Source organism: Myxocyprinus asiaticus, chromosome 22 (genome assembly GCF_019703515.2).
Source record: "Myxocyprinus asiaticus isolate MX2 ecotype Aquarium Trade chromosome 22, UBuf_Myxa_2, whole genome shotgun sequence".
NCBI lineage: Eukaryota > Metazoa > Chordata > Actinopteri > Cypriniformes > Catostomidae > Myxocyprinus > Myxocyprinus asiaticus.
In genome coordinates, this window is record NC_059365.1 from 2,790,412 (window position 1) to 2,810,964 (window position 20,553).

Sequence of the window (20,553 nt, forward strand, 5' to 3'; positions counted from 1 at the left end):
GTGTGTGTGTTCTCAGGATGGATTCACAATGGTCACAGTACTTGTTTCATGTTTGCTGTGTTCGGACTGAAACGCTCGACATCCTGCTCTTCCTAGCTGTGTTTCACAGCCCTTATCATTCTTAATTAGTATATGCATGTAAATAGTCTTGACTCGTATCCATTGATATCAAGTTGACTCAAGTCTTTGAATTTGTCTTTGTGCAAACAGAGAATCTAAATGAGTGTGTTTGTCAGAAACAGTTTGGACAATGTAATATAGCCAGTCCATCGTTCTCATGGTTTTGTCACATGACACTGACTGGATACACGCTTGCCTCGCCTTGACTCTGTACTTTGTCTCCATGACACCGGTGAGGTCACACAAATAGACCCACAAATGGACGGCGTTGTCCTTGCTTGTCTTTTCCTTTCATGTGCTGTGACCTCATGCGTTTCCGCTTGTCTCTTTACAGCAGAAACCGCCCAGCGCAGACTGGCGTTTCACCCAGAACCAGAGGCCTGGACCCAGCGGGTGAGTGACACTCTTATACACACACACACACACACACACACGTTTGCTAAGATTTACATTATGTAAATGTAGAAAGTCCCCGTTTTCAAAGCAAAAAGATTTGCATTGAGTAAATGGTTAGCACACACTCAAACACACATAAATCTGATTAACATATACCCTCAGAGTCACACAGTGTTTTATGTAAAGTGTCGGATTCATCTGAAAGAGTGAGATGTGGTGCTCTTATGTAAGGGAGGGTGCTTGTGTACATGAGTGATGATGTGCAAGTGTCTGTTGGATCATTATGGGTGACTGATCAGGCGAAACAACACAAACAGACTGAGATACAGAAATATCTAGACATATCTCACACAGTTTGTGTTTAATATAAATATTTCAAACAGTAGCTAAAGTGTTACATTGCTCACATGACCTTGCAACATCATTTAGTTATCTCAGAAAAGAGTTATTTCACTTTTTTTATTATTGCAATTTTATAACAAAATATCATACATTTTGGTAGTTTGATAAAATAATGGCAATGTTCGGAATGTAAAACTAACTACTTCCTAAATATGGCACAATATGCACTGTATAGTGCCTACTATTTTTTTAAATAGCGCGCAAAACAGAATGCATTGTTCAACTATAAACGTTTCAAAAGGTAGTATGATATATTGTTCAAATAATGGCTGTGTTTGAAATGGAAAACTAACGTACTACTTCCTGGTATGGCACAGTATATACTGTAAAGTGGCTAATATTTCTAAAACAGTAAGCGTAATAGTATGCATTATTCAACAATAAATGTTTTAGACTGTAGTATGAGATGATGTTCAAATAATGGCTTCTAAATGGAGAAGTATATTATGTGTATTCCCAACTATTTTTAAAATAGTAAGTGGAAAATATGCATTATTTAATGATACATGTTTTAAACAGTAGTATGAGATGTTGTTCAAATAATAGCTATGTTTGGAATGGAAAACTAACGTACTACTTCCTAAATATGGCACAGTATGTACTGTATAGTTTCGATAGTATGTACACTATATGGCCAAAAGTTTGTGGACACCCTCTTCTAATTAACGAATTTGGTTACTCCATTAAATCCAGTAAAGAAAAATCTTAACGTTTCTTTATGTAATGGCTTGGGCTTTGTGTGCTTCCAAATTTGTGGCAACTGTTTGGGGATAGCCCTTTTCTGTTCCAGCATGACGATGCCCCTGTGAACAAAGTGAGGTCCATAAAGAAATGGTTTACTGTGTCTGGCGTGGAAGAAATTGACTGGCCTGCACAAAGCCCAGACCTGAACGCCTCTGATCACTTTTGGGGTGAACTGGAACAGCAACTGTAAGTCAGGTCCCATCGACCAACATCAGTTCCTGACCTCACTGATAGACTTGTGTCTGAATGAGAGCAAATCCCTGCAGCCATGTTACTACATACAGTATAGTGGAAAGCCTTCCCAAAAGAGTGGAAGCTGTTATTACAGCAAAGGGGGAAATTGATGCCTAAGGGTTTGAAATCAAATGTTCATCAAGCACATATGGTGTCCACAAACTTTTGGCCATATAGTGTATATAGTAAGCGAAAGTATAAATATTTATATATTATAAATATACAGTACTGTGCAAACGTTTTAGGCACTTGTGAAAAATGTTGCATAGTGAGGATGTCTTCAAAAATAATGCCATATATAGTTTTCATTTATCAATTAATGTCATACAAAGTCCAGTAAACATAAAAAAGCTAAATCAATATTCGGTGTGACCACCTTTGCCTTTAAAACAGCCCCAATTCTCCTAGGTACACCTGAACACAGTTTGTCTTGGTTGTTGGCAGATAGGATGTTCCAAGCTTCTTGGAGAATTCACCACAGTTCTTCTATCTATCTATTTAGGCTGTCTCAATTGCTTCTGTTTCTTTATGTAATCTCAGACTGACATGATGTTCAGTGGGGGGCTCTGTAGGAGCCATACCATCTGTTGCAGGGCTCCCTGTTCTTCTATTCTAATCTTTTCTATTTATAAATGTAATGTTTGGGAATCTAACGATTATATTTCCTACTGACACACTAAAGCTGAAGATATACATAACTATCTTAACATCATTATGTGCCTAAAACTTTAGCACAGTACTGTATATGAATTTTTGTAAACGTATAAGTATTAATATAAATAGAAAGTGAAACAGTACGCATTATTCAAATATAGTTTTAAACTAGAAGTATGATATATTATTGTTGTACATTGAAACGTTGCATAAGTCGTCTCTATCTCGTAAACAAATACAGTTATTTTGCATTTTAATAAAAATTCTGTGTAAACATTTCTTCATATTTGCAGTCTAAAAAAAGCATAAAAATCTTGCTAAAAATATGGATACACCATGGGATACAGTATTCCTCGCAGTGTGCTCTGGTTGTATACTGCACATTTTGTCAAATGCCATCTGAGTATTCCATTCATAATATTTACATACTGGGAACAGTGTGCATACTGCATACTGCAGGAATAGTATGAATAGTATGGTGATATGTTATTCCAAACATAGCCAGACAGAAAAAGGGAGAGAGAAATAAAACAGAAAAAAGGGAGTTCAACTTGCAAAAGTAGCTGTGCTGAATCTTCTCTTCTCTTAACAAAATGGCTGCATTATCAAGCAACACCACCCCCCCCCCCCCCCCCCATCCCCCTTCTAATGCCTCAATCTGCCAAGAGAAAGAGAGATATGTAGAGAGAGAGGGACAGTCAAGTTTATTACCATGCTAATGCCTGTTGTATCCATGTGTATTGTGCCAAAAATGCCAGCGGGGTTTGACCATTTCAGGTTGACTGACATTCCCTTAAACCCACTCATCCAATCAGATGCTCTTAAGGGGGAGGGGGCAAGCCAATCACTGCCAATAGCGCTCTTCTTCTTTTGCATGCCAGCTACTGTAGCGCAAGTGTTCACGACGCATCGGTTTCCATAACAGACATTACACAACACATTCAAGCCTGACAGAACCCTGTTTGAAAGAACCCATTTGAAAGAAATTAAATCTTTTTGTTTAGTTTAAATTGGCAGTGCTACATATATAGCAGTGGGCCCAAAGATCTTTGCATTGTCTTCAAAGAAGTTTTAGCTTCAGTTTTTAGGTTACGCTTGCAAAAATAGACAATGGTAACTATAGTTTCTGCCAAAATACCTTAATATGGGGTGAACTAATTCAAACAGAGTAAGAGTCGTTCTGTTATTTTGATTAATTTCTTTTTTGATGACAGTGGTGGCTAATACTAAGATACCAAGAGTTTTGTTGTAGTATTAACTGTTGTATCTATAGTATTTTGGTGTAAACAATGGGTACCATGCTACATTTTTGTAAGAGAAAGCTGTTGAGGCTAATTTGAATGCAGAAAAATTAGAAGTCAGCAAGTAGTACAAGAGTGAGACTTCTGAAAATATGTTCAGGTCAAATTTCACCACAAAACCAAAAGATAAACAAAACGAAATTATATTTTGCATAAAGAAAATGAGGCCTATTTTAGGACCATTAAGATGTTTTGGATTGTGACATTATTTTCATGACAATTAAGTACATTTTCCACCCAATTTCTCATGGTCATGATACATTCGGAGATTTATTTTATAAGGTGGGCCAAACTACTCGAAATTAAATATTTAAAGAAATCAATAAATGCATAATGACATTGTCAAAAAAAAACGATAAAATAATTTACAAAAAAAATTAAATCACTCAATAAATCAATAAACGTGCTTGTTAATTTATTTTAGCACTAGTTTGCGAACTTTTTTATTTTTGCATTATATTTAGGTTGATTCACAATGAAAATGGACAAAAACTAAAAATTAAATTTTAAGGAAATATATTGATTTATTTAGTGACATAATGATTAATGATTTTGTAGTTATTTTAATGACTTCATTATGTATTTAATGATTAATTTTAAATATTAATTATTTCATTTTGAGGGACTTTAATAATTTTTTTGTCGTATTAAATATTTCAATAAATCATTAAAAGGATAAAAAAAAACAATAAAATCATTAAATAAACCATTAATTCACTCAATAAATGAATAAATGTGCCTGTTTATTTATTTTAGCACTTGTTTGTAAAAAAATAAATAAATGATTTTATCATTATATTTGGGTTGATTAACAATGAAAATGGATAAAAACTAAAACATAATATAAGGAAATGTATTGATTTATTTAGTGACATAATGATTAATGATTTTTAATTTATTTTAATAATTTCATTATGTATGTAATGACTTATTTTAATTGTTTAATTTTGAGGGATTTGGCCCTTAATAGCTAGTTAGTTAGTTAGTAAGTAATAAGTAAGTAATAATTAAGTAATAAGTAAGTACTAAGTAAGTAAGTTATATGTACACTATTGTAAGTAAGTAAGTTATATGTACACTATTGTAAGTAAGTAAGTTATATGTACTGTACACTATTTTATATTTAAATCCACATAAATTGAAGGACTTCTGATTTTGGAGTGAAATATGACACAGACATGTCAGGTTTCGTGAGTTTGACCTATAAAGAAACAACATGATGTAAATGACTACAGTACAGTTTCACTTTTAGCCTTCTGAAATAGTCTTCAAATAAAGATCCATCAAAAATAGTGTGAAATCAACCTTTTTTTCAGTCCCTGGAAGTTCCAGTCGACACATGTAAGATGGACTCCATCGAGCAGGCTGAGGTATTGAAGTGTAGCTAGCGTAGCTCCCTGCGCGCTCCTGCTAATGTTCCTGTAGGTTTTCTCCTGGATCAGGTTCCTGTTAGTTGTGTAGTAGTGTGTGAAGGTGTTTGCTGTGAGACCCTTAAGGGCCAATCTGCTCTTAGAATAGAGCTGTGTAGGTGTATGGTATAGCATCGTGCTGTACACATTAGCGTGTAGCTGTTTTTAGCTTTGGCTCTGTTTCAGGACGTCCCACGGTTTTGGAACTCTAAAGAGAATTGCACAAGAAATGATGATTTTGTGTGAACTTGTTTTGTTTCTATTAGAAAGTTTTTATGGTTTAGTAGCCACAGGCAATGACAGGGCTTGAACAATATTTCTATATATTTCTATGACTTTAAAGGTGCTATATGTAAGATTGACAACAAGCGTTTGAAATGGGTACTGCAGTCCAAATTCAAAATATTGGAGAGTTGTCTGTCCCGCCACAGACTCAAAGCTCATGTGGGTTGCCAGAATGTTTTAAAGGATTTCTGGGCTTTAAGCTGTCTCCATCTTCCAAAGGCATCTCCAATATTTATCTTCGTTTTACTACGCCTCTGGTCATGGTGGTTTTTAGACGGATGGCGAGGCTTTGTATGTCGGGTGGAATCTGTTATCTCTGATCCAGTTCGTTTGCTGGCTTCCATGGCTGCAGCACGCAGTGTTGTTTGCCTGCAAACTTGTTCAAATCTGGCAACCCGGCAGTGTCAAAATACTATTGGTGAGTGGGCAGTGGGCGGGATCACACAGGCCAAAACATAAACATAAATTCTGGCTGAATGGAAACTTCAAAGTAGAATATACTGGCTGTAGCACTGTTAACGGAGAAGCCAGTATTTCAACTTAGCATATTTCCTAATTCTCTAATGACATATTATGGTAATTTTATGATTTAGTACAGTAAATATATTACATATAGCACCTTTAAATGAAATGTGCTCCGGTCAAGTTTAATCATTTTTATCAATATTGATAAGATACTTAAAAGAATGAAAATAAATCTTACTTGACAGTTAGTTTACATGAGGGTTTCGACTCAAAAGTTCATTTTGATTTTCTTATTTTATTTTAATTTGAAAAAAGGATAGCATGTTTTAGCATGAGATAAACACAAACTAATAGCACAAAACATCACAGAATCAATCAAATCCATTGCTAATACTTACTGATGTTTGTGCTGTTGCTTTCCCGCCAAAAATGATGTCACTTCCTGGAGTCAGGCTTTTGTTAGTTAAATGGATACTACAAAAAAACATGCAGAATGATTATTGAGGACACAGGAAGAACCTATAAAATTCTTAAAAGTCTTTTTATTTTCAAGTATATAGTGTATACATCTGCTCAAACCAAAGTAATGAAATCATTTAAATTTCACCCTCTTCTTCACTTCATTTTGATATTGTGCTAAACGAAAACTAATTTATATAATTTAGTATATAAATAAACTTAGTTGAATAATTTAATATCTTATCCAATGAAAAAGTAAATAACACGAATGATTCATGTGCGCGTGCAGCTTGACATATAACCAACCATCTGGTCAACAGGAAGCGATTATCCAAACACAGGATGTGATGATGTTGACCACAGGAAGTCGGATTTCCCACCAGTGTGTTGAGAGAGTGATTATGGAGAAATGAGGCATCTTATCTTCACACTGGTAGACATGAACTGTTATCTGTTCTCCTGAAGTGTTGTGCCAGGATACAGATCAACCCGGTTTAGATAGTTCTGTGTCTAAAGGCAGCAATGTTCGTCTTGCAATTAAATATCTGAGCTGGCAGCCCAGCAGTTTCAGGTTTGATTTCAGAAAGGAATATGACAGTGACCCACAGACTGGCAGTCTTCATACTACATATGAAATGAATAAGTGACTGCTCCCAGATCAGCTCTGGTTCTCATTAGGGTCTAAAACGAACATCACTCAACCCTGTTGTTCCCTTATCTTGGCACTGTGAGTTTATTCCTCTTGCTTGGCAAAAACAGTCTTTTCCTCTTCAAGTCTATATTTTCTGTCTTTCATTCTTTTACTCATTGTTTCACTCAAGTTTTCCATCAAATGCTTATGTTAAATTAAAATGTTAAAGAAATGTTCTGGCATGTTTCCCACTTGTTAGCTTTCACCTTTCTTTCTTTCTTTCTTTCTTCTTTTTCTGTCATTCATTCTTTTCTTCTTTTTTGTCCTTTGTCTATCTTTTGCCTTTCGTTCCTTCTTGCTTTCTTTCGTTTGTTTTTTAGTTATTTTGTTTGTTCTGTCTTTTTCTTTTGCTTGTTTGTCTTTGTGTTGTTTGTTTTTCTTTCATTCTTTTGCTCTTTCTATGGTTTGCTTGTTTTTTGTTCATTCTCTTTCATTCTTTTGTTTGTTCTTTCATTCGTTTCTTTATTATTTTGTTTTCTCTTTCATTCTTTCGTTTGTTTTTTAGTTCTTTCATTTGTTTGTTCTGTCTTTCTTTTGCTTGTTTTTGTTCACTCACTTTCATTCTATTGTTTGTTCTTTCGTTCGTTTCTTTATTATTTTGTTTTCTCCCTTTCGTTCTTTCTTTCTTTTGTTTTTTGTTCTTTCATTTGTTTGTTCTTTCTTTTGCTTTTTTTTGTTTATTCTCTTTCATTCTATTGTTTGTTCTTTCATTCGTTTCTTTATTATTTTTTCTCTCTTTCGTTCTTTTTCATTTGTTTTTTAATTCTTTCATTTGTTTGTTCTGTCTTTCTTTTGCTTGTTTTTGTTCATTCTCTTTCATTCTGTTGTTTGTTCTTTCGTTCGTTTCTTTATTATTTTGTTTTCTCTTTCGTTCTTTCTTTCATTTGTCTTTTAGTTCTTTCATTTGTTTGTTCTGTCTTTCTTTTGCTTGTTTTTGTTCATTCTCTTTCATTCTATTGTTTGTTCTTTCGTTCGTTTCTTTATTTTGTTTTCTCTTTCGTTCTTTCATTTGTTTTTTAATTCATTTGTTTGTTCTGTCTTTCTTTTGCTTGTTTTTGTTCATTCTCTTTCATTCTATTGTTTGTTCTTTCGTTTGTTTCTTTATTATTTTGTTTTCTCTCTTTCGTTCTTTCTTTCATTTGTTTTTTAATTCATTTGTTTGTTCTGTCTTTCTTTTGCTTGTTTTTGTTCATTCTCTTTCATTCTTTTGTTTGTTCTTTTGTTAGTTTCTTTATTATTTTGTTCTCTTTTGTTCTTTATTTCGTTTGTTTTTTTAGTTATTTTATTTGTTTGTTCTGTCTTTTACTTGTTTGTTTTTCGTGTTGTTTGTTTTTCTTTTTTCTTATTTCATTCTTTTATTCTTTCTATGGTTTGCTTGTTTTTGTTCATTCTCTTTCATTCTTTTTTTTATTCTTTTCATTCATCTTTTTTGTTTGCTGGTTTGTTCTTTCTTTCTTTTTTCCTTGTTAATTCTTTCATTTTTTGTTTGTTCTTTCGTTTGTTTTTGTTTTATTTTGTTTTGTTTGCTTGTTTGTTCTTTGAGTTTTTTTCTTTGTTCATTTATTTATTTTGTTCTGTCTGTTTTTCTGTCGTGTTAAATGTTGATTTGTTCTTTTTGTTCATTCTCTTTCTTTCATTGTTTCATTCATTTGTTTGTACTTTTAGTTCTTTGAATAAAAAGAACAAATAAAAAATGTACATGCTTTTCACACTTCACCTTGTGAATCTTCTCCTTTCTTGCTGTTGTTCTTCTCTCGTCCTGCAGTCATGTCTTGTATGCAAATGTGCCATTGTGGTTTATTGTCTTCTGTTGTTGGTGTCAGTGGTCTTGGGCTGTTTTACGGCCACTGGGCGGATATGAAACAGGAAGCGAGATCCCACAAGACCCCTGACTTCCTCTTAAACCCTGTTAGTGACTGATGGCCTGAGGCATTACCATCTCATCCTGTGTTCGTATGTAATAAAGATATTTGCAGTGAGTCATCATTATACTTTTTGATTAATGTTCATATTGTTCTATAAGCTTGTGTCCTGTGAGACGATGCGTTCCACAGATTCTGTTTTGAGCTGATTTTCCAGTTGAATTAAACAGAAGGTTCATGTTCTAATACTCTCGTTCTGTACTATGAAAATCAGTTATATGATCTGTGTGTACTACTGTAGAGTTCTTTTAGTGAGGATCAACTCTATTCTCAACTTACAGAGAAAGTATGACTCTCTCAAACACTCGTCCATACAGAGTAGTCATCCTTCTTTATAAATTTCATCATAAAATAATTTTGGTTCTAAAATCTGATGAGCTATGTTTGATTTATGCACACCTTTGACCACATATTAGGTGGATTTTGTAAGGTGCCATGTTGGTACAAACCATTAAAATGCTGTAAACAGCCTGCAGTTACAGGCTAATGAGGTGTTTTACCTGGCTGATGAATTGTTTGTAATTATTTGTGAAACAGTTGTTGGCTAAACAGTTAAATCTAGACTTCGGAGCTGTTTTAGTAGCTTCCCAAACTAAATCTACTTGATGTTCTCCTGGTGTTATTGTGATTGGGATGAGGAATCTTCACGAGTCTTCTCAAATGCAGAGAAGAGTAGAACATCCAGATCCGGATTTTATGAGGAACGGTGATTCGTGCTTTGCTCATGTAGTCTCTACTAATTAAGGGAATGTTTTTAAAGATGTCTCGCTCAAGTTTAATGAACACATGATGTTGTTTGGGTAGCTTTAATCTTCAAAATAAAAGACTTTCAGTTTCAGCGGTGGTAAAAATTGGCCTGAAGTGTATTTGCTGTCTGTAACCAGGAAAAGAAAGCATGTGTGTGTGTTTCCTTGTGTTAAACGAGGTAAATTTTAGGGTGATCAGAGCTTTTGTTCACTGTGGATGCAAATTGCGGCCTTTTAAAACAAGCCTTTGAAGAGCAACCCGCCACACATGGAAATGTTCAATGGTTTTGTGTGTGTGTGTGTGCGTGCTGTAGTTTTCAGCAGCTGTACCCACTCAGACTCTGGTCGTTATTTTCCACCAGAGTACCAACATGGAGAGTGCAGTGTGTGTGTGTGTGTGTGTGTGTCAAAACAAGGGAACAAAGTGCCACACACATGTTGCAGCTGTTGCTGGTAGTCGCAGCGGTACAGATCACTCTCTGTTTTGCTGACTCCACTTCCTCTTCCTCTCTGCAGGGCTGCTGCCACTCCTGAGGTTGCCGTGGGAACAAGACCCTGGCCCAACCCCCCCACTGAGGCCGAGCAACTCCAGGCGCTGATGGCCGCTGCTAATGGTAAGAATATCACACTCTTGCTTCCTTTTTTAATTATTTTCACTTTGGTAAGCACATCTTATCCTGCCTTACGTTAAACACACCATAAAGTAAAGCTATTCTGAAATTCAAATAATTACTAATGCAAACACTAACCACAAAAAAAGCTATTTCAGGAATACACCATTAAACATAAAAACAAAAAAAAAAATCTATTAGATTTAGCTCACATTTTTCAGCAATACATTGATTATTGAGCTGACTATTTTGTTAATAAATAGGTGACACAAGGTTCTATCTGTTGTCATTAGTAAATTAATTTGGGATCAGGAACAAACAATGAGATTTTTTAACATCATTTAATAATCTTGGTTCATGTTGATTTATAAATGTACAATCATTCAATTGTTAGTTCATTTAGCATTGAATAATGCTAACATATCCAACTCTAAATGTTACTAATGTACAAATGTGAGTGATTTTCACAAAACCGATTAAGAAAATGTAATGTTCCTACTTTACTTCAAATACCATGGTAAAACCATAGTAACCACAAGATTAACCATGGTTAATCCACAGTAAAACCGTGGTTACTATATGGATACAGTATACTGTAGTAAAACCATGGTAAATGTATTGCAAGGGCATGCAAAACTATTTCACAAAAAATAATAATAATAATAATTCCTGCCCTGTCCTCTAAGGGGCTCTGTATTTTTTTTCATACAGTAAAAACAAACAATAAAACATGACTGTGTTACAGTAATGCGAATCATTTTTTAAACCAATGGGAATAGTAAAAGTAAAACACCCAGACTCATTATGGTAATGAGAATCGGAGGCTAGAATGTGCTTTAATGTCACAGTGCAATAGCGGTCCTAAATGTGGGCTTAATTTTGATTGATTTGGGGTTAAATATGACCAGGACATTTTCTTCACAGGTTTGATGAGAATCACCCATGTGTGTAAATAAATGATGTCATTGTTAGTTCATTTTAACATTAGTTAACAAATACAACCTGATTGTAAAGTGTTACCAATTAATTTTAATTCCATCTGATTTATTACATTATTTTAACAGTCGATAATTTACATCATAAGAGTAAATCTGCAGCTGTTTTATATCTTGTGGAACTTGTTTGTGCATGATGGTACTGTAAATGTAGATGATGAGCAGAGCACATGCACATGTAGAGGCATCCACGTGTGAACACACACACAATATTCAGTTGTTCATAGCTTTACAAACCACATCAAAGCAAGTGACACACGGTTCAATGACATCACCCTCTCTCTCATCATGTGTCCCTTTATTTTCACTGCTGATGTGACTGAGTAGGAAGAAAAAGAGTGACTCATCTCTCACACACACACGTATTCCCAGCTATCCAAATGAGGACATAGACAACATTGTACTTATACAAAGCTAACTTCTATTGTACAATGATAACAGATTAATTCAAACCCTAATAGAAAACTAAATAAACATTATCTACTGTGTTAATGACCAAATGTCCCCAGTTCCCTTCTATTTCCTTCCCTTCTAATTAGCAGCTCTTTTTTAAGTGTGTGAAACTGAACAGCACTGCAGTGAAAAATGTGTCAAGCCAAACTATTGTGTAACTGACATCACATCGAAGCAGAAGAGAACAAATAATTATCCACATATGTGCGCATGCACGTCTCTTTAAAAGTGAAGTGTAATTTTTTTTGCATGTAAATGTACTTTCTCTAATCCCAGTTTAATATGCAGAGTTAACTATAAGTAAGCCATTTGGAAGTAAACAATGTGGTGCTTTCAAAACAGTGCTGCTTTTTTGAGCAGCATTTCATTGTTTATTTACTAATGGTAGGCAGAAGGAGTGTCTGGAAAACCTGTTTGGAAACCATCATATTTTTTTGCAATTCCATTTGGTGGAGGAGAATAACACACTTCACTTTTAAAGAAATGTTCCAGGTTCAATACAAGTTAAAGGTGCTGTAAGCGATTTTAGCCATTGTACTTCCACGAGACTGAGCCACTGGATTAGCCACGCCCCTTCTTTTCAAAACCCAGCACTTCAAAGATACCAAATGAGCTTTACTGAGACCAACATCCTGCAGAAATGGTTGTTAAAAACAACAGTGGCAAAATAGCGCCCTCGACTGACAACTGTTATGAACAACACAGCATAAAAATGGCATTAAGCCTCAATTAATCGGTGCAACTACAAAACTATAAGAACGCGCAAAATGATTGACAGGTAGAAAGTGTCAGAGACCGTGGTCCATGGACACTTTTTTGTTTGCTGTTTACAGAGTCTAAGACATATCTCAGGACACTTATTTCATTTATATCTTTCAGGGAGTAGGAGAATTGTTTAAATACCTTTCCATGAAAAAAAATCACCTACAGCACCTTTAAGCTCAATCAACAACATTTGTGGCATAATGTTCATTACCACAAAAAAATTATTTCGACTTGTCCTTTGGTAAAATCGTGCATGCAGTGAGGCGAAGTTGGAATGTTGAATATAACTTTACACTTATAAGGTTGGTAAGCGATTTTACCACACTAAAATAATGTTAACACGCATAATGTTTACGTCTTTTGGCTATACTTTTGAAACCGTGTGTATTTTAATGTTTACGGACTGGCCCCATTCACTTCCATTGTACACGTGTCTCACTCTAAGCATTTTTTCTGTGGTAATCATCATTATTCCACAAACACTGTCGATTTAGCTTAACTTGTTTTGAACCCTGAATATTTCTTTTAAATTAAGGCTAGGAGCAAATGTTACGAGAAAACTGACGTAGAGGTTTATGCTGATGCAACACTGAGTTATGAATTGTGCTCTGACACATTTCGGAAAGCAAAACTGCACAAAATTGAAATTGTGTGGCTAGAAGAGTATTTTTGAGGTCGAATGGAAGCTCTTATCTTAGTAATATCAACTTTTCTTTTTCATTAGAGGTGAGTGAGGCGACCAACACTCTGCAACCGGGCACTATGGGTCTGAGCACCCGCTACAGCCCGCAATTCACCCTGCAGCATGTCCCTGATTACCGGCAGAACGTCTACATCCCTGGCAGCACCGCAACCCTTACCTCCAACCCGCAACAGCCCCAACAGGCCCTGCCACCGCCACAGGCCTCCGCCACCCAAGCCGAGCCACCAAAAGCCGCCCAGACACCCGCCAGCAAGAAGAAATCCACCAAGAAGGAGAAGAAGTAGAGAGGATGAGAAGATAAGAATTAGGGAATTAAGTTAGGGAGGTTAACTCTATCCTGTGGTGTCTCGAGGTTTGCTGGAAATCTGTAACACATTAAATTAGACTATTAAAAGAAACATATTAGGGTAAAAAGACAGTATGTCGAAGTAAACACACCTCTAAGATCTAACCTTTGGTTTCTCTAGTGATTTTTGAGTGTTTTACCCTGGGTAACACACGTGTTTACTGCACAAGTACTGTAAAAATTATTTTCACCTAGATGTTCCGATTCATTTCAACTTCCTGAATCTTGCAGAATGAAAAGGTTTCCATTTTTGTTTTCATATTTCCATTCTCACTTTTGACAAGTTTATGCAACACTATATTCCTGCGTATATCTAGCCAATTATGTATTTAACAGTACTTTACCGTAATCATGTTAAACCGTTCCATTACACCTGGACTTAGAGCAGAAATGTGTTATGTTGTTTTTATTGTTTATACAAAGACACAATGACCATGCATTTCTTGATGTGCCCAATATGCTGTTGCAAGTGTATCATTATTACTTTCTTCTTACCTTTTTTTTAATTTTATTTTTTTATTAACGAAGAAATTTTGTTTCTTAAGATTGTTGTTACCTAAAATACCACTATGGATTATTTTATGAGAAGTGTTGCCATAGAAGTCAGGTGATTTTAGCTGCATGCTGATTTTTTGCGCTATAGATATTCTACACGTCACCTGACGCCTACAAACGCCCATCTAAGAACTTCTCATGGATGTGACCTTTCAAGATAACCTGTTGTATTTTTTTAAGAATGGATTCTGAGCCAGAGTTTGGTTGTTTTCTTCAACGTTACTGAATGTTTTCTTGGAACATTAGTGACTCTTCTTGTCCGAGTCCGAGTAATGGAAGAGTCGAGAAACCAGTTTCATGTAAGTCCACAGTGGTGGCCGTATCGTCTGTAGTATTCAGTATTTTCTGGTTATCCTGAAGTGTTGAAGCTCTCTTTATCGGTGCTGGTTGTAATAAGATGTATGATACTCATTATGGGTATCTTCTATTTTGAAAAATGCTGAAATATTTCTTAAGCTGTCCGTCCGTGATGAAGTCTCCCTGTAATAACAATTCAGATCCACAGAGCTATACTGTAGACAAAACATCTGTTCCAAAATCTGGTGAGCTGCCTACCTAGGCAGCATTTTATGTTATCATAGGCATGCTCCTGATGCTGTTCCAAAAGGTAGGTATGTGTAATTAAAAATGATGCTGTCTGTAAGACATCGTCTTTTGTCCGAATTCAAGAGTCAAGAGAAATGTTAATCACAAGTATCCACCTAACAAGGATGCTGCCTTAGTAGACAGCAAGGCAGCTCACTCGGTATTGGAACAAAGCCATTCTACTGTTCAGAGGGAGAAATGTGAGTCAAAAGTTAGAACAATCTTACACTCACTGAATGTACAGAAATTACATATTAACAGTTAGTACAAACCGATCAATTAAGACCAGATACCACTTTGGAAAGGAGGTGAAAGTACTTACAGATAATCCATTTAAATATAAATTTGCATCCATGTTTGGACCCTTGGCATGACTATCCTTTGTAAATAGCAATCAGCCCTTAAAAACAGCTCATAGGTATGGCTTACTACTGGAATGTTACATTATTAGTTTTTTTCAGAAAAAAAAGTTCAAAAATTAACAAGAAAAAAAATACACTTTTCAAACACTCTGTGTTACCAATGCAGTTCTTTAGTACTATGAAGGTCAACTAACGCACTTGTAAATAAACCGTTTAACTTTTACTTAGGAAAATAGTGACACACTCTTAGTCTAGAAGTTGTGATGTTATGCATATATTTTTGTGTTCATACTTTCTCTTCTTTTCTTGTCTGACTTCTTTCCATGAAAAGACAACATAATTTTGTGAATCTCTGTTGTGCTTACATGTGCAAATGCTTAATGTCTATATGAAGAATCTGAATAGATCTATTATATCTGTGTGTTCTGATACTGTAATCCTGCTGTAACATCACTTAAAACGCTGCGATTCCTGCCTCCTGTGTGCTCCCCTTATTTTATATGCTAATATTTATATTGCCCTTTTTGTTTTCTTTCTCTTTCTTTCTCTTGAACACTGACATTTCAAATAAAAAGTTCTCAAACCATTAATTCTGTCTGCAAATTTGTAATTATTTCCAACGCCTTGAATAAAGGGGGAAACCTATTAAATGTTGCAGAATGTATACATAACACCTCATTGGTTAGTTGACAATATTTCAAGTGTTCTGCTGTGACATGTTATCCTCTAGCTATTTTAATAAATAGATGGGTAAATCTTTAATTAAATTTTTAACCTCGTGCGACCCCGCGACCATATGTGTGGACATTGTATTTTGGCTTCGCTATACGCAATGCATAATTTAAATTAATTTAAACTGACTGATCTCAGTTCAGGAGACTCTGTGCTGTCAGTAAAGGGTTAAACTTTCGACATACGGAGTCATGTGACAAAACAACATGGTGCCGATCACAGCAGAGTTTGTCTTTGGGAGAAACAATAACAAAACTACATCTGGTAAGAAACCTAATTAAGTTTTTACATTGAAACCTGTTTGAGTCAAAAGATTAAAGTCTCTGGTTTCATTAGATATGCTATTTTTAAAATTCGAGTGATTTATCGTGAAACAGCACTCTGTTAAACACAATGACCACACAATGAAAACGCTTTTTCTTCTAAAAAGCATCTAAAATATACACATTACCTGATACATTCATTTAAATTTGAACATAAAATTTTTGTGTTGAATAAAACAACAAAAAGTTTGTCTATGTTATTTGTCATTTATTAAGGTGCAAAATGGGTCAGCTTACATACATTTTTAAATCTAATACAGTTAATTTAACATGAGAGTTTTCTCACAGTCTTTGCAAATGAAACAGTTTACATAATGTTCTGTGATTGTCAGGGCGAAACCTTTAATCTGGAAAATTGAGCAGCAGACTCTGAGGGTTTGATTTACCTTTAAGAACAACTGAAAGGTGTTTTTAATGCATCACTTTCTTCATAAACATCCTTAAAAACACTGCTGTGTGAAATCTTATAAGCATTCAATTCAATGATGCCAGTAAGTGTATGTGACGCTGTTCTGCTGTGTTAGTTTTAAAGGAATATTACAGTATTTTCTTTAAACAGTAATTGCTTTCATAGTAATGCACTGACAGTGGAAGTCTATGGGCCAAGATACAGTGCATCCAGAAAGTATTCACAGCGCTTCACTTTTTCCACATTTTGTTATGTTACAGCCTTATTCCAAAATTGATTAAATTCATTATTTTCCTCAAAATTCTACAAACAATACCCCATAATGACAATGTGAAATAAGTTTGTTTGAAATCTTTGCAAATGTATTAAAAATAAAAAAACAGGGAAAAAAAAAAAAAAAAAATCACATGTACATAAGTATTCACAGCCTTTGCTCAATACTTTGTTGAAGCACCTTTGGCACCAATTACAGCCTCAAGTCTTTTGGAGTATGATGCTACAAGCTTGGCACATCTATTTTTGGGCAGTTTCTCCCATTCTTCTTTGCAGGACCTCTCAAGCTCCATCAGGTTGGATGGGGAGCGTCGGTGCACAGCCATTTTCAGATCTCTCCAGAGATGTTCAATCGGGTTCAAGTCTGGGCTCTGGCTGGGCCACTCAAGGACATTCACAGAGTTGTCCCGGAGCCACTCCTTTGTTATCTTGGCTGTGAGCTTAGGGTCGTTGTCCTGTTGGAAGATGAACTGTCGCCCCAGTCTGAGGTCAAGAGCGCTCTGGAGCAGGTTTTCATCAAGGATGTCTCTGTACATTGCTGCATTCATCTTTCCCTCGATCCTGACTTGTCTCCCAGTTCCTGCCGCTGAAAAACATCCCCACAGCATGATGCTGCCACCACCATGCTTCACTGTAGGGATGGTATTGGCCAGGTGATGAGCGGTGCCTGGTTTTCTCCAGACATGATGCTTGCCATTCAGGCCAAAGAGTTCAATCTTTGTTTCTCATGGTCTGAGAGTCCTTCAGGTGCCTTTTGGCAAACTCCAGGCGTTCTTGGTCACCTCCCTGACTAAGGCCCTTCTCCCCCGATCGCTCAGTTTGGCCAGGCGGCCAGCACTAGGAAGAGTCCTGGTGGTTCCAAATTTCTTCCATTTACGGATGATGGAGGCCACTGTGCTCATTGGGACCTTCAATGCTGCAGAAATTTTTCTGTACCCTTCCCCAGATCTGTGCCTCAATACAATCCTGTCTCGGAGGTCTACAGACAATTCCTTGGACTTCATGGCTTGGTTTGTGCTCTGACATACACTGTTAACTGTGGGACCTTATATAGACAGGTGTGTGCCTTTCCAAATCATGTCCAATCAACTGAATTTACCACAGGTGGACTCCAATCAAGCTGCAGAAACATCTCAAGGATGATCAGTGGAAACAGGATGCGCCTGAGCTCAGTTTTGAGTGTCATGGCAAAGGCTGTGAATACTTATGTACATGTGATTTTTTTCGTTTTTTATTTTTAATAAATTTGCAAAGATTTCAAACAAACTTCTTTCATGTTGTCATTATGGGGTATTGTTTGTAGAATTTTGAGGAAAATAATGAATTTAATCCATTTTGGAATAAGGCTGTAACATAACAAAATGTGGAAAAAGTTAAGCACTGTGAATACTTTCCGGATGAACTGTATTCCAGAGAGTTTAAAAATAGAAATATGAAGATCAAACTTTGGTTGAAGCACTCATTACTTCTCGTATATACACCAATGTTGTCTAAATCATCATTTCTGAGGTGAGACTACTGTTCAAGGCAGATTAACTTTTTAACCCTTGTGTTGTGTTTGTTTTGTGCTAACACATTTTGTGTTCCCAGTCAAAAATGGGGAGCAGAAAAGAACTGTCAAAAGACCTGCGTAACAAGGTAATGGAACTTTATAAAGATGGAAAAGGATATAAAAAGCTATCCAAAGCCTTGAAAATGCCAGTCAGTACTGTTCAACCACTTATTAAGAAGTGGAAAATTCGGGGATCTCTTGATGCCAAGGTCAGGTAGACCAAGAAAGATTTCAGCCACAACTGCCAGAAGAATTGTTCAAGATACAAAAAAAACCCCACAGGTAACCTCAGGAGAAATACAGGCTGCTCTGGAAAAAGACGGTGTGGTTGTTTCAAGGAGCACAATACGACGATACTTGAACAAAAATGAGCTGCATGGTTGAGTTGCCAGAAAGAAGCCTTTACTGCACCAATGCCACAAAAAAGCCTGGTTAAAATATGCCCGACAACACCTTGACACGCCTGGCACATTGTAATTTAGAGTAACGAGACCAAAATAGAGCTTTATGGTCACAACCATAAGCGCTATGTTTGGAGAGGGGTCAACAAGGCCTATAGTGAAAAGAATACCATCCCCACTGTGAAGCATGGTGTGGCTCACTGATGTTTGGGGGTGTGTGAGCTCTAAAGGCATGGGGAATCTTGTGAAAATTGATGGCAAGATGAATGCAGCATGTTATCAGAAAATACTGGCAGACAATTTGCATTCTTCTGCATGAAAGCTGCACATGGGACGCTCTTGGACTTTCCAGCACGACAATGACCCTAAGCACAAGGTCAAGTTGACCCTCCAGTGGTTACAGCAGAAAAAGGTGACGTTCTGGAGTGGCCATCACAGTCTCCTGACCTTAATATCATCGAGCTACTCTGGGGAGATCTCAAACATGTGATTCATGCAAGACGACCAAAGACTTTGCATGACCTGGAGGCATTTTGCCAAGACGAATGGGCAGCTATACCACCTGCAAGAATTTGGGGACTCATAGACAACTATTACAAAAGACTGCACGCTGTCATTGATGCTAAAGGGGGCAATACACAGTATTAAGAACTAAGGGTATGCAGACTTTTGAACAGGGGTCATTTCATTTTTTTCTTTGTTGTCATGTTTTTTTTAGGATTGTGCCATTCTGTTATAACCTACAGTTGAATATGAATCCCATAAGAAATAAAAGAAATGTGTTTTGCCTGCTCACTCATGTTTTCTTTAAAAATGGTACATATATTACCAATTCTCCAAGGGTATGCAAACTTTTGAGCACAGCTGTATATATATATATATATATATATATATATATATATATATATATATAAAATTGCATAATAAATTAACACCTTCCTTGATCTGAACAAAATACGTGTCATTTTAAAGTTTAGAATCTGGACTTTACAATGCATATAGTTGATCCTACCAATTCTTAAATAATGATTTTTAATTAGCAGACAAATAAGAACTGTTGCATTCTCATCATCTGCAAATTTGTAATCACAACAATTATATTCAGAGTTCATAAAACAATAAAAAGATGAGATAGTCATGTGTTATATATCGTTGGAAATGTCTCAATTAGTCAAATGCAATGAGCAAATTTGTTTCACTTAGAGGACAATCTGCAGTGAGTATTAGTGTATGAAATTCCCACAGACACACATAAATATAATAAAAAGGAGTGTCTTTTTGTCACGTTATTCCTTATTACTTCCTGAAACATGCATACTGTATAACATAGGCAATGACATATCGAAACTTACAGCAGAGTATCCCGATTTAAACGAGCCCAAACACAACATAATATGATGAGTTGATCTTGAAATATTCAAAGAGTGTACATGGAAAGACGATGCACAAAAGGGCGCTCAACACACATTGTGTGTGTCCAAGGACTTTGTGTGTGCAAACACACATCCACATATGTGCTCATCTAAAGGATTGTGATGCTCCTGAACACTTAATATTTCTGTATTTTATAGTCTAATCCATTCATTTCCAATGGCCGGTCATTTTTGACTGGGAACACAAGTGTAACAAAGTGAAGTAAAACCAAATTGGTCCAATTTTT

The 20,553-nt window shown here is 35.9% G+C and overlaps 1 protein-coding gene across 45 annotated transcripts in view; it reads left to right on the forward strand.

Moving 5' to 3' along the window:
• LOC127413200 (protocadherin gamma-A2-like) overlaps positions 1-15,793 on the forward strand; it is a 144,557-nt gene extending 128,764 nt beyond the window's left edge. For 32 of the 45 annotated variants that reach the window (XM_051650111.1, XM_051650112.1, XM_051650109.1 and 29 more), the window contains 3 exons: positions 455-513; positions 10,345-10,442; positions 13,377-15,793. In XM_051650111.1, coding sequence (XP_051506071.1) covers positions 455-513; positions 10,345-10,442; positions 13,377-13,639 — 420 coding nt within the window. In that variant the 3' untranslated portion in view covers positions 13,640-15,793. The remainder of the gene's footprint in view (positions 1-454; positions 514-10,344; positions 10,443-13,376) is intronic. The other 13 variants (XM_051650106.1, XM_051650101.1, XM_051650099.1 and 10 more) reach the window with 1 other exon arrangement.
• The last annotated feature ends 4,760 nt before the right edge of the window (positions 15,794-20,553 follow it).